The sequence below is a fragment of the Alosa sapidissima genome, chromosome 5 (genome assembly GCF_018492685.1).
Source record: "Alosa sapidissima isolate fAloSap1 chromosome 5, fAloSap1.pri, whole genome shotgun sequence".
NCBI lineage: Eukaryota > Metazoa > Chordata > Actinopteri > Clupeiformes > Clupeidae > Alosa > Alosa sapidissima.
The window spans coordinates 28,053,499-28,067,840 of record NC_055961.1 but is presented as its reverse complement, the minus strand read 5'-3'; the positions used below and the strand labels follow the sequence as shown (position 1 = coordinate 28,067,840).

The 14,342-nt window shown below is 41.0% G+C and overlaps 1 protein-coding gene across 1 annotated transcript; it reads left to right on the top strand.

The window, feature by feature from the left end:
* The first annotated feature begins 5,873 nt into the window (after window positions 1-5,873).
* LOC121709933 (intelectin-like) lies at window positions 5,874-10,110 on the top strand. The gene is made up of 7 exons (XM_042093663.1): window positions 5,874-7,912; window positions 8,100-8,237; window positions 8,339-8,586; window positions 8,745-8,903; window positions 8,991-9,111; window positions 9,277-9,380; window positions 9,736-10,110. Exons 1-7 carry the CDS (start codon window positions 7,732-7,734, stop codon window positions 9,883-9,885), a joined length of 1,101 nt encoding a protein of 366 aa, XP_041949597.1. The 5' UTR covers window positions 5,874-7,731; the 3' UTR covers window positions 9,886-10,110.
* The last annotated feature ends 4,232 nt before the right edge of the window (window positions 10,111-14,342 follow it).

Genomic DNA, 14,342 nt, shown 5'->3' with positions numbered 1-14,342 from the left:
AAAATCCCCCTTCAGGTCATTTGGCATGGGTTGATGCAGGGCCTCTCAGTCAACCATGTTGAATTTCCTGAAAACATTTCTACCTAGACTATAGTGACCTGATATCAGGGCTGCCAACTCTCGCGCATTGGCCGTGAGACACACACTTGATTAGTTTCACACGCCAAACCCCAATTGCTCACGCTGAAGCAGAGGCGTATCAAGCTTTTTAAAAGTGTGGGGGTTGTGGGATAGAGAAGTGAAACAATCCGGCCAAATTATAAATAACTCCCTACAGAGACGTTGCAAGTATTTTCTGAGACTATATTGCCAGGTGTCCGAGAGTTTTCCCCCGAAATTTTTTTGAAATTCTGATTGCTAAATACACCATTTTAATGCAGTTTGGGAGGGACAGAACAAGCAGCGCTTCTCATCTGTGTGGCTCATGTGACACGTAGGACTACATTATCTACCTGCTATCTCTTCACTATTTGACACTACCCTACATGGAGACACATTTCATGTTATAAATGAAGAAATCATTTCAGAAATTATGTTTTGTGCATATGGGTTAGCAGGCTACAATAAAATTGCCTAACAGACAACAGCCTAATTTCGAGGTATCATTAATATGCCTAACTATAATACCTATTAAAAAGAACTGTAAGCTCAAATTCAAAAACGTTTGAAGTCTACCCAAACATAAGGGAATATAAATAAATTGTGTTGCATATAGCCAGCTTAATTAATGTCAATTTAAAGATTATGATTAGCAGTTTCTATGCTGTTTCCAATGATAGTTACAGGAAGCCACGTTATTGTTTAAACTATTGTTGCTTCTATCCCACGTTACCTTTCACTTGCTGCAGGGATGCACACATTGCATGAGCGCTCATAAGCGTTCTATTTGAGTTCTACATGGTGGAAATCTTAGTTCTCAGATGTAGAACTCAAATGTGCCGCCGTTTGTAAGATCAAAGACGTTCTAAATGGATCGCGATGTAATGAAGCTGTTTTTTTTCCCAAGCCTCTTGGAGACGTAGCCTATGTGTGTTGACTGGGCTATGTCTATATAGTTGATGACACCAAATTAATAAGTAGGCTATTTCTGAATGGGGAAACTTTTAGCCTATTGTTTATTTTCTTTCAGTCCGCGGTTCCATACATACGGTTTGATTGACATTGCATCCCTTGAAAATTATACATTTCTATTTCACTTATCGTAATCTCTATGCAAGATATTATACATTGATCAAATTGGAACAGAAGAGCTTTTAGTTTGGATGAAAACCATGAAATTAAATAGTAAGTAAGTCTTTTAAGTATTTAAGTATTTAAAGTAGTCAGTACATCTGATTTATTTTATTGACATTGCATCCCTTGAAAATTATACATTTTTATTTCACCTAATTTCTACGCAAGATAATATTAATCAAATTGGAACAGTAAAAGAGCTTTTAGTTTGGATGAAAACCATGAAATGAATGCCATCTGCAGCATTAGAAAAAGCAAAGAGGAAAGTTCTGGTGGTTAGTTTTTGCGTAGCTCTGTGCAAGCAAATAGACAAACTTCCTGGAGTATCAGAGTGAGAGGACTTTTCCTCCTTAGATAAGATTCTGTATGGATGATAAAAAAATCCCCCTTCAGGTCATTTGGCATGGGTTGATGCAGGGCCTCTCAGTCAACCATGTTGAATTTCCTGAAAACATTTCTACCTAGACTATAGTGACCTGATATCAGGGCTGCCAACTCTCGCGCATTGGCCGTGAGACACACACTTGATTAGTTTCACACGCCAAATCCCCAATTGCTCACGCTGAAGCAGAGGCGTATCAAGCTTTTTAAAAGTGTGGGGGTTGTGGGATAGGGAAGTGAAACAATCCGGCCAAATTATAAATAACTCCCTACAGAGACGTTGCAAGTATTTTCTGAGACTATATTGCCAGGTGTCCGAGAGTTTTCCCCCGAAATTTTTTTGAAATTCTGATTGCTAAATACACCATTTTAATGCAGTTTGGGAGGGACAGAACAAGCAGCGCTTCTCATCTGTGTGGCTCATGTGACACGTAGGACTACATTATCTACCTGCTATCTCTTCACTATTTGACACTACCCTACATGGAGACACATTTCATGTTATAAATGAAGAAATCATTTCAGAAATTATGTTTTGTGCATATGGGTTAGCAGGCTACAATAAAATTGCCTAACAGACAACAGCCTAATTTCGAGGTATCATTAATATGCCTAACTATAATACCTATTAAAAAGAACTGTAAGCTCAAATTCAAAAACGTTTGAAGTCTACCCAAACATAAGGGAATATAAATAAATTGTGTTGCATATAGCCAGCTTAATTAATGTCAATTTAAAGATTATGATTAGCAGTTTCTATGCTGTTTCCAATGATAGTTACAGGAAGCCACGTTATTGTTTAAACTATTGTTGCTTCTATCCCACGTTACCTTTCACTTGCTGCAGGGATGTACACATTGCATGAGCGCTCATAAGCGTTCTATTTGAGTTCTACATGGTGGAAATCTTAGTTCTCAGATGTAGAACTCAAATGTGCCGCCGTTTGTAAGATCAAAGACGTTCTAAATGGATCGCGATGTAATGAAGCTGTTTTTTTCCCCAAGCCTCTTGGAGACGTAGCCTATGTGTGTTGACTGGGCTATGTCTATATAGTTGATGACACCAAATTAATAAGTAGGCTATTTCTGAATGGGGAAACTTTTAGCCTATTGTTTATTTTTCTTTCAGTCCGCGGTTCCATACAATTCAAACTTGCTGCATGACATGTGAAGCACCGGGCATAACTTAATTTCGCGGCTACGTGCAGTAGGCCTAGGCTAATTGTTGAGGCCCATAGTTTGAGAAAAGCTGCAGATCATAGGCAGAGAAAGCATAATGCTCTATGAACAGTAGCCAAGGGCCTTCCCTTGCGCGCACCCCCGCTTTCACTTTGACTCCCTGCATTTATACATTGTGACAAAAACTGTAAGTCAGACAGTGAATTTTCGTTTAGCATAATGTGGTAACAATTATTATTTCAGTTCTACCTCAAATCTGATCACTGCAGACGTTATAATGCAGACCCAAGCAGCAGCACAGCCTTGAAAGACGCACTTAGAATTTGATCAAGGCGGCTCTGGTTCTTCACTGGCGCGATTGGCTGGATGACCGCTCAATCAAATCAACAGACCTATTTGTGTCTCTCTGTGTGTGCGCGTTATCAGAGTCCGCCCTTTTTAGACATAAGGTTCCAACTCTTTACGTAAGCGTTTATTTCCATATATTTTACTTTCGTTTTAATCTGACAAAAAGTGTGGGGGATAGAATCATGTTTCAGCAAAAGTGTGTACGTTATAACACCCACATCCCCCACGCTTGCTACGCCCCTGCGCTGAAGTGTCAACCCGGTCGGTCAAATGCCTGAAAGATGAGTTTATCTATAGATCTAACTGTTGAGCCACTCTTGATCGATTTTATGCTTTCAGAGACAGTGAGGGGCATATTTATAGAATGGCTAGATGTCTTATGGAGTCTCCAACGGCATCACCGGCGGCCATTTTGTCACAGACAAGCTATCTGGTGGACAAAGATAATGAATGCGTAGCAAGATGGGTCGTCCTAGTTCATGTCTATGAGGGCAAAGTGGAGTTCAGTCAGAGACGGGCTCTGGTTCAGTTCCCGCCTGCACAGGGGCGTGTCACTGACGTATGACGTTTGAACGCCTCGGTTCCACGCTAGACAAGCCGGAGTACAAAATAAACTTGGTGTACACCTTCATTAATGTTGGTTTTCTCCCGACCGAAATGTGCATCCATTGCTCAGAAAAATAAGGCTTTGACAAATTCTGGGAAATTCTTGGATTCTGCCATAGACCTCAATGTTAAAAAGAGAGCCCGATCACTCCATAAATGTGCGGTGGCGTGTACTGCTACCCTATTTCCATACATTTCCAGGGACAGGAAATGGCCTCTCATGAAGTATCTTCGTAATCAACCATCTTTGTGGTGGGCTCTGTGGTATCTGATGGCTCTTCTTCTACTAAAGGCAGAACAATGCCCTCAGGCTATAACAATGACACCTTCAGATACCTGTCATTACAGTGCACCATTGAAACACAATGTTATGAGTTAGCGAGCTGACTGTGGCAAGATGGCCGCGAGGTGCGGACGTTGACCTTCATTGGCCAGCAGCTCGGACGAGACATCTAGCCATTCTATATATATCTATGGTGAGGGGGTTCAAGAGCACCCCCTGTCTGTGGAATTTTCTAAATTTTCTCTAATTTGTGATGCTACTTCACAAGCCATCCCTGGCGCATTTCCCCCGCATTTTCCCGGCTTCAGGCATGCTTTGAGTATTCACTGAGTATTTTTCACGCTGAAGTGTCAACCTGGTAGGTCAAATACCTGGCAGATGAGGTTCAACTAAACTAAACCTATACAGATATACCACACATCATGTGAACGAGCGGAATCTAAGCTCCAATGATATTAGCGCCAAGTTGCTGTGATAAATGGTTCGCGAGAAAATTAACATTGAACTTACATGTAATTTAATCATATTTGCATTTTGCACACAGTGCACACCCATTACTCTCGGTTAGATATCTCACTAATCCTTCACACAACACATGGCAAACCCAATATCACAATAAACAGCAAACTGAATATGAGAATATAAAGCATGCCTCTGTGCAATAAGTGGTTCCTGAGTAATCCGGTTTTGAAATTGCAACAAATTTCTATATAGTCTCATTGGGGCAAAATTATAATGTATTCTAATGTAAACTATTTGTGAGTATACATTTTCGTAAATTGCTCAGCCATAGATTATCCCACTATCATGGTTCTTATATTGCCAGGTTCCAGCCAATTTCACTTACATAGATACATATATTTTTATTGGCATGCTTCCTAGTGACATTAATGCAAAAATATGATGAAAATCAAATAATGAGACACAAATATTTCTTTTCTTGATATAAAGCCTGACATAAGCCATATGCAAATATTCACATCATACTCCCAGATATGGGTACGTCCTGAAAAAGGAAGAGCATGTAGGCTATAGGCTAGATGGCCATTACAATGACCAATATCTTATCTTAAATGAACTAGCTGAATAACACAGGTGACAACTTCTGCATAATTTCATGGAGTGCTGAAATGTACACACATTTTTGACCATTTCGGAACTGTGAAATGTAGCATATATGTTTTGTGGTTGTGAACTTATTGCAATATCACCATCCACCTGTGTGTGCATGTTATAATTCTGAAGTGCAAAATAGTTTAGGCTACAGCCCAAATATTTCCATAAAAAAGCAAGTCTGACCTATGAATGTATTTTGAAAGTGCACCCGATTGATGCATTTAAAAGTTAAAATATACAAACATTTATTAGGTTCAGGCGGAGGTCCTAGTAGTAGATTCCTTTGATACCAATGTTAATTTAACTCTGGGACCCTGGTCCCTACACCTGAAAACCAAAAAAAAAAAAAAATCATACGCAGCAAAATTCAAATCTCACTCCAAGGTTTTTTGAAAAGTTGGCAGCCCTGCTGATATTGCAGATGAGAATGTATTATGAGAACATGCAACATTCTTAGCCCTGATCACCAGATCCCCTCCATTTTAAGTGGAACTACTACTAATACAAGGTAACATTACCCTAAGGACCACACCATTTTGTTGAACTTTTCTGCAAAGACTGCTAGTGGCTATTTCTCAAAGTCAAGGTGGGATCCTTCAAGACTGCTATTTAAATTCTACCGAAGTCCTTTGTTTTTGCCGAATTTTTGAGGATGCGTACATGTATTCTGTGCGTACTCGGAACACCCACAATCCTGTGCGAACATTTATGGAGGATTTGTTGTAAGGGTCCTGTCGTGTTTTGTTTTCCCCGTTTAGTGTTCATGTCTTCATCTCTTGTTTACTTCCTGTGTCCTGTTCCATGTGTTTCTTTGTTTGTTTTGCCATGTGTTTCTGTTCCCTGTGCCCGTGTCTCCGCCCCTCACCTGATCCGCGTTAGTCTGTTAATTATGGTTTCCACCTGTCTTGTTTTACCTTGTTCCTTGTCCACCTGAGCCTTGTTAAATCCCTGTGTATATAAACCCCTAGTTTCGTTATGTTCCTTCTGTGTCATTGTTGTAAGATTCCTGCGCTGCACTCTAACTAAAGTCAGTAAAGCTACTCTTGGTGTGTTGTCCTGCTTTTGGGTCAATTCAAGTAGCAGCCCGTAACAGTCCGTGACAGAATGACACAGCCAAACATAGACCCAGCGGGCATTTATCAGTTTTTGAAATTTGATTTCAATTCTAATGTTCCTTGGGAGCAGTTCTGGGTGGACGATGAGGACGTCTGGTCCACCGAAAACGACGACGACTGGTCCACTGAGGAGTGGTCAACAGACCATGAAGGTTTCCCTGAGCACCTCTCTGATCCTGATCCTGATACCGCAGAGGCCATTTCTACCTCTGGGTTTTCTGTCCCTGTTTCGGTGCCTTTCCAAGCCTTGTCTCCTCCAGTGGCCAGCCCTTTGTGTCCTTCAGTGCCAGCCCCATAGTACGCTCCTCCAGTGACACTTCCATGCTCTGTCCCGGCTCCTCGCCTCCCTCCAGTCCAGAGTTCAACTCACGCTCTGACTCCAGTCCCGATTCCTGCTCCAGCCCCGGTTCCGGTTCCGGCTCCAGGCCCTAGTCAGACTCCTGCACCGGCTCCAGTACCGACTTTGGCTCCAGTCCCGGCTCCAGTTCCAGTTCTGGCTCCGACTCCAGCACCTGATCCTGCTCCCGATCCAGCTCCAGCTCTGACTCAGGCTTTCAACCCTGATCCTGCTCCCGATCCTGCTCCCGATCCTGCTCCAGCTCTGACTCAGGCTTTTGACCCTGATCCTGCTCCGACTCAGGCTCCGGATCCTGATCCAGCTCCGACACAGACTCGGGCTCTGACCGATCGTCCATCGGGCCACCCGCCTGAACCGCCGTCCCTGACCGGCCGCCTGCCTGAACCGCCGTCCCTGACCGGCCGCCTGCCTGAACCGCCGTCCCTGACCGGCCGCCCGCCTGAACCGTCGTCCCTGACCGTCTAGAATCCGGCCCTTTGAGGGGGGGGTAATGTAAGGGTCCTGTCGTGTTTTGTTTTCCCCGTTTAGTGTTCATGTCTTCATCTCGTTTACTTCCTGTGTCCTGTTCCATGTGTTTCTGTTCCCTGTGCCCGTGTCTCCGCCCCTCACCTGATCCGCGTTAGTCTGTTAATTATGGTTTCCACCTGTCTTGTTTTACCTTGTTCCTTGTCCACCTGAGCCTTGTTAAATCCCTGTGTATATAAACCCCTAGTTTCGTTATGTTCCTTCTGTGTCATTGTTGTAAGATTCCTGTGCTGCACTCTGTAACTAAAGTCAGTAAATCTACTCTTGGTGTGTTGTCCTGCTTTTGAGTCAATTCAAGTAGCAGCCCGTAACAGTCCGTGACATTTTGTTCTGTTCTAAACAAGGCAGTTTGCTATTTAAATGTAAAGGGGAGGGCACTGTAATATGAAACCATAACAATGAATGAGAATCTGAAAATGTACATGAAGGGAAAGGAGTTATAAGGTCTTGGCGTCTAGAAAACAAAAACAGCCCTTGGCACCAGTTCAAGGTAGGCGTAAAGAGTCTAGCAATTCCAAAAGCAACTGCTTAAAAAAATGACTTCCCTTTTAAAACCAAACTAACTGGATCACCACCAAGACATTATAAATGCTTCCCTTTGGTGAAGATCAGTTGATTCATCCTTGCTCTCTAAAAACAACAGGGGTGAACAGTACTGTGGTGAAACATTTTGGTCTCAGACCACTTATTTTCCAATCAAACATGTTACGAGGTATTCTTCTGTTGGCATGTCTTGCACTGACATCACAGCCTATGGAGTGTCGACCAGGTAAGCATACTAGAGACCTTAAAATCTTGTGTTGGTGTTGATATTTAGAAAAAGAAATGAGGCTCATTGTATGTAGCATTTGTATGTTCCAGTTTCTATGTATCAATACAGAAGTCCTGTGTAATAATAATACAAAACTATATATTTCTCAATATATCAGTTAAAGATTTCGTTTCCATTTCTACAGGGGGTGATGTTAATGTTGTTGTTCCCCGTGGTATCAATGCGACCAATGACAATTACGAGGTGGAGAAAATTCTACGCAGATTTAGAGTTGTTGAACGTAGCTGCAAGGAAATCCAACAGAACTATGGTATTCATGAAGGTGAGCCCCTATGTCCCTATCTTTATCTGATAATTAAACAAAAACTGTTTCCATTTTCCCCCCAATTATTTTATAATTGATCATGAATGATTTCATTTTAGATGGTCTGTATTACCTCACCACCTCCAGTGGGGTCGTGTACCAGACCTACTGTGACATGACCACAGCAGGTGGTGGATGGACTCTGGTAGCCAGTGTGCACGAGAACAACATGTATGGGAAATGCACTGTGGGGGACCGATGGTCCAGTGAGCAGGGAAGCGATCCCAACCGCCCTGATGGAGAGGGTACATGGGCCAACATGAACACCTTTGGGACTGCAGAGGGTGCAACATGTGATGACTACAAGGTAAAATCCCATTTACTTTCAGAAGATAGAAAAACTGAGGAAGCAAAAGAATAATAACTAATAATGAGGCTTAGGAGTTAATGAGATTACTTAAACCTTACTGTACCTATACCTTGATACAATTGAATGTTTGAAATTGAGTTCCTTATCTTCCACAGAATCCTGGTTATTATGATATTGTAGGGGAGGATGTGTCTGTTTGGCATGTGCGTAACAATGTTCCACTACAACACTGGGCAATTGCTGCCATCCTACGATACCACACAGAGACAAGATTTCTCACACTCAATGGAGGAAACCTCTACCAACTCTACCAGGTACATGGAGCATCAAAGGTGATCACATACACACAATAAGTAATGTACAGTGCTTTACCATAAATGTATTTATATCACGATTTTTAGCGCTACCCAGTGAGATATAATGTTGGAGCGTGTAGGACTGACACTGGACCATCCATTCCTGTGGTGTACGATTATGGAAATGCTGAGACCACAACCGAATTGTATGGCCCAAATGCTAGAAGTATGTTAATTTAAAGCATTTTGTTATAGCAATTGATTACATTTCATAATGCCAAACTAACAGCCCACTTCTAACATTCCTCTCAAATAAATGCAACTTCTACAATATAGAAATACTCAAATTAGCATAAACACACTGGAATAAGTTCTTCTTTTACTTTCCCAGATGAATTCACTCCTGGCTACGTCACCTTCAGAGTGTTCAACCATGAGAGGGCAGCCATGGCCATGTGTTCTGGAGTCAGACCCACTGGGTGCAACACTGAACACGTAAGGATGACCACAGCACAACTTCTCCTGACATTTCTTTTTAATATTTTAATTTTTATAATAACTCAGTAGGGACTCAGTAGGGACTTGATATTGTCTAGTTGAAAGAACTAAACACCATTGAAGAATACCATGGTGAGATGATGGCTTATTTGTTTATCACAATAGAAATATGAAAGAAATTATATTCATAATAGAAATATCATGATATCCACAACATAATATCACAGTACACACTTGTCTTCAGGAGATTGAGTATTTTAAGACTAGTATGCAGTAATGAGAGTTTTTAGACTGTCATCAAGTACAATTTTTGAAAGAATGTGTAACATGATCAAATCACTTCCTCTGACAGTTTTGCATTGGTGGTGGGGGACACTTCCCCGAAGGTGCTCCTCGTCAGTGTGGGGACTTCACAAGCTTTGACTGGAATGGTTATGCAGGAGGGCACTGGAGTGCGTCCAGAGAGATGACTGAAGCTGCTGTGCTGCTCTTCTACCGCTGAATCTATTAGATGAACTGTGCAGAAGCTCTATTTTGTGATTCTGTATATTTTCAATATCCGTTTTCTGGTTGTCCTACATTTTATTGGTGAGGTTTACTTTAGGGTTAAGCTTTATATTGACTCCTGTCCTATATAATGTCTCTACATAGCAGAAGATCTTTGCTTTCACCTGTCACCTGTCTATAAACAGAACGCATATTAAAATGTATCTACTTGCATTAATAAGTTGTGTGAAATATTTGTTATCGATTTTCTGTTTAGCATTTCTATACAATCAATGATTGTATTTTGAGATGAAATGTTAGGAAATTGGGAATTAATTTCAATCAATGTGATGTAAGAAAAAATAGGAAAGGTTTTATCTTCGGATTGATAAAGCAAAGTGGTTTATTCCATTGCAAAATGGTAGAAAGGTTCACAAAGATTCAACCTATGCCTGCCCTCGGCATATTCTCTGGAGTTCTCTCTCCTTCGTCCTGTCTGGGTGAACTACAAAAAGTTACCAACTCAAGTCATTATATGCTGGTCTCAATGCAAATTAATCTGGCTTCTACCCAGATAGCCTTTTGTCCTATATATATATATATATATATATATATATATATATATATATATATATTAACCTCCTTAAGAAACACCTTTGGCTGGGATGGTTTTCAATGGCTTACCACCAAAACCCATTCCTCACCTGGCACCAAACCGTCTGGCCTCCCATCAGAACATCATAACTTTATCTTGGTTGGAGAAATTATATCACTCATACAATTCGGCAGGATTAATTTCTTATAGGGATTAAAAATATTGATTAAATCAATTCAATTTATCCAGAATCATGTCCCATAATAGGTTACTTGTGGAAACATATCGCTCATACTTCCTTTTATACTTCTGACCTTATCCTGAGGTATACAGTTACAGCTACAGTTTTTGTCCTATTTGTGACCATTTGTGCTTCTCTGTAATAAGGCACAAGTGGTTTCACTAGGGAAAGCTTGCTGACGAGGCTTCAGAGAAGGAGCGGTTTTCTTCTCGGGGCTCTGCAGTTCGTCCAGAAAGAGTTTCTTCCAACATGACATTCTAGCTGGTGCTTCCTTGTTTCTGTGAGAACCTAATTAAGCACAAATGCACAAAACCATAAGCATAATTGCCTTACAGTTTCAAAATATTACACATCAAATAGTATCAAGTGAGGCAGCAGGCAGTTGTGAAATATGAAACAGGCCTACTCAGGCATGAATAAGTTTTAAATTGAGTGGGCAGCCGTGGCCTACTGGTTAGGGCATGAAAGTAATTGTGGTGAATAATTAAGTGTGCTTGCTGAAAGCAGCACACTTATTGTTCTTCTTAAGTTTTCTTATTCCTGTAAGCCCGATTTTTGGCCAGCTCCTCTTCCAAGACCTTTTGAGATATCGCCACCGGTCCAACTCTGGAACGTCCGGCCGGAACCGGTGTAGTGTGGAAATTGAAAATTATGTCACTGACCCTTGTCATTCTTCCGCCATATTGGATTGAATAGAAAGCGAAACTAGTTTCACAGGTCACAAATTTGGTCCGAACTTCACGAAACTTGACGTACATGATCCTTGGACCAAGCCTCACAAAAGTTACAGAAAGGATTTTTGATTTTCAGAAGCGTTTGCCTGTCGCAGCCAAACGAAATCGGCGGCGAAGCTCTGAAACAGGAAGTCGTCCGTATCTCAGGAACACTGTCACATATCGATACCAAATTTTGTATATTAACTCGGGACTCCAATGTGAGGGTGCATAAGCAAAAAAAAAAGAAATATTCCAAAAGTTTCCAGCATTTGGCAAACCACCCACCCATATTTGGTAACTGCCACCTTTCACCTCCGCAGTTGCACCTCTATCACAATGCCTTCCAAGTATGCACAATGTCTCTGGCCAGCCACAATGTCTCTGGGCAGCCCTGCCCAATCATGAAATCCTTGCTCAGCCATGGGATAGTATGGACTTACAAACTGAAATGGCAAGGAGAACATTAGCTATTTATTGCTGATGTAGTACAGTTATTTTCACATTGACGGTATTCAAATAAAATTTTTCATTATTGTTAAATATCATGATGGGAGAGTATTATTAAAAATGTTACAAGTATGCAAATGCATATGTTTACGGGCATTTAGGTTTTACTGTGTTATTTTGTTGTAAAGACATGCAAGGCATTCTGGGCCGTAATGAACAGTGGTCGGCAGCACTTCATAGGCTACGTATTAATATGAATAGGTGTTTCTGTAAACCTAGGGACAATAAACAGCTAACTCTGTTACAAAAACGAGCTGGTAATCGCTCATTGAAGAGGGAACTATGATAAAAAGATTGTTTTCCTAAAAGCATGGAGTTGACGAAAGAATAAGCAAGCAATGTCACGTTAAAGGAGAATTCCGGTGTGATATTGACCTAAAGTGTGTTGAAACATGATACCGAGTGTGAACGTATGTCTCATAGCCCATCTCGGCTTGTCCCCTGCACTCCAAAATCTGGCGCTAGTTAGCCGATGCTACCAACAGCTTTTTCAATGGTGGTGCTTCGGCATCGGGCTAGCCATGCAAATAAATCACTGTTTTACACCATTTACGAGGCTCAATGTATCTCCACACTTCATTGGTAGACTTCCGAGGGCCCTGACATTTAAAACGAGACATTGAGAACTTTGAAAAAGCACTGGTAGTTTACTTACAAGACGATTTATACAGACAGTATCTTCACAAAGTTTAGCGTTTGCAGCCATCTTGAATTTAGTCACGATAAGTCGAGCGACGAGTAAGAATGAACAGGTATGATAAGGGATCAGATTCCAAAAATAATTCCGTGGAAATGCATGGATTCCAAGACTGGAATGGATTCCAAGACTGGAATCCATGCATTTCCACAGAATTATTTTTGGAATCTGATTTTTTATTATTACAGTGCATGCAAATGCACTGTATTGTTATTCCTTAGACTTCTTCCGACTTATTACAGTGCATGCAAATGCACTGTATTGTTATTCCACGGGCTTCTTCCGACTTATTATTATTCTTCCAGGCCCTAATTTGGCTTGAACCGCTTATCGTAGAAACTTGGTTCAAACTTCGACACGTAGCTCTTGCTGCAAATTTTCGTTCTATGACTTTTCATATTTCTACGACTTTTACTTTTTGAGATATTAAATACAAACTAAACTTAAAATCTCCATAGACTTAACATGGCTTTATGACATCATAATAGGCTATTAAGGAATAGAATGCAATCAACTGCACCTGTGCTCTCTCACTGACTGCCTGCAGCAACTTGAATGGAACCTCTTCCTGTGTCCCTCTCCATTCAACTGAATAGCTCACTTCTCATCCCAACTTTCTTTCACTTCTTTTTCTTCACTTTCTCTCACTTTCTCTATCTATCTCTCTATTTCTCCCAATTTCAATAACTTTTAACCCTTTAGGCGCCAGAGGTTTTTTTCCGAAACGATCAATTTTGACATCTTCATTTCAAAAGGCTATATCTTAAAAGTGATAAGAGATAGAGACTTTCTGTAAATTAGAGAAATATTAAGGATGACCCAAAGTGTATGTAGAGATTAAATGTTTATATCTAATTTGCATATTATGACGTCATATGGTGGCGGCCATCTTGGATTATAGAATTTTCATGAAAAGTTGCATGTTTGAATGATAAATGCACCACTTCTTTCCCCCAAAAATGTCCCTCACCTTCTGAATGCTATATTGCACAATACTGAATGCTCAGGTAAATAGTAAGTAGTGAACAAACTGTGTAAATCATTACTAATAAATGGCAGAAACAAACCAAATGCATGTAGCGGTAGACTGGCCTTTTGCTGTAGAGATTTTCCATTTACTACATACAGTAGGCACTCTGATTCCATGTATGGGGCACATATATATTATTCAGATGACACACAAACACAAGTAGACAAGACCTGTTTAGTTCAAAAGCTCATTTGCCACGGCAAGGCACAGATCAGGAGTGAGATGACGAGACAAGACAAGAGACAATGTTAGTATTTTTTTTCTTTTTGTTGATGTTTTTTTGTTTTTTTTCTTAGCTGACAAAGACACACACATCACAAGGACATGAACACACAAAAAGGAACACATAGTGTACTGTATGTCCTAAATGATCAGGGAAGTAGATAGCAAATCAACAGTGTAAATCATTACTAAATGGCTGACTTTTTTTTTTTTATGTAGCAGGCCTTTTGCTGTAGAGATAATGACTCCCTATCCCTATCCATACAGGGCCGGCATTCCCATCATCTTGTGATAGACTATGCATGACCTAATGTGTGTGTGTGTGTGTGTGTGTGGGAGAGGGAGAGAGCGTGTCACCACCTCCACCATGCGAGCAGCATGGCCAGATCTGCCTCGCGCGCGCCGAGTGGAGAGAATTTGCGCAGCTCGGACTAGGCCTACTGTCATTCTCATTGCGACTCCCCA

Excerpts from the sequence above, each read along its gene's own strand:
- LOC121709933 (XM_042093663.1), top strand. The coding sequence starts at position 7,732 with ATGCTTCCCTTTGGTGAAGATCAGTTGATTCATCCTTGCTCTCTAAAA. Across the intron at positions 8,587-8,744 it reads CAACATGTGATGACTACAAG|AATCCTGGTTATTATGATAT; the intron begins GTAAAATCCCAT and ends TATCTTCCACAG. Across the intron at positions 8,904-8,990 it reads ACCTCTACCAACTCTACCAG|CGCTACCCAGTGAGATATAA; the intron begins GTACATGGAGCA and ends CACGATTTTTAG.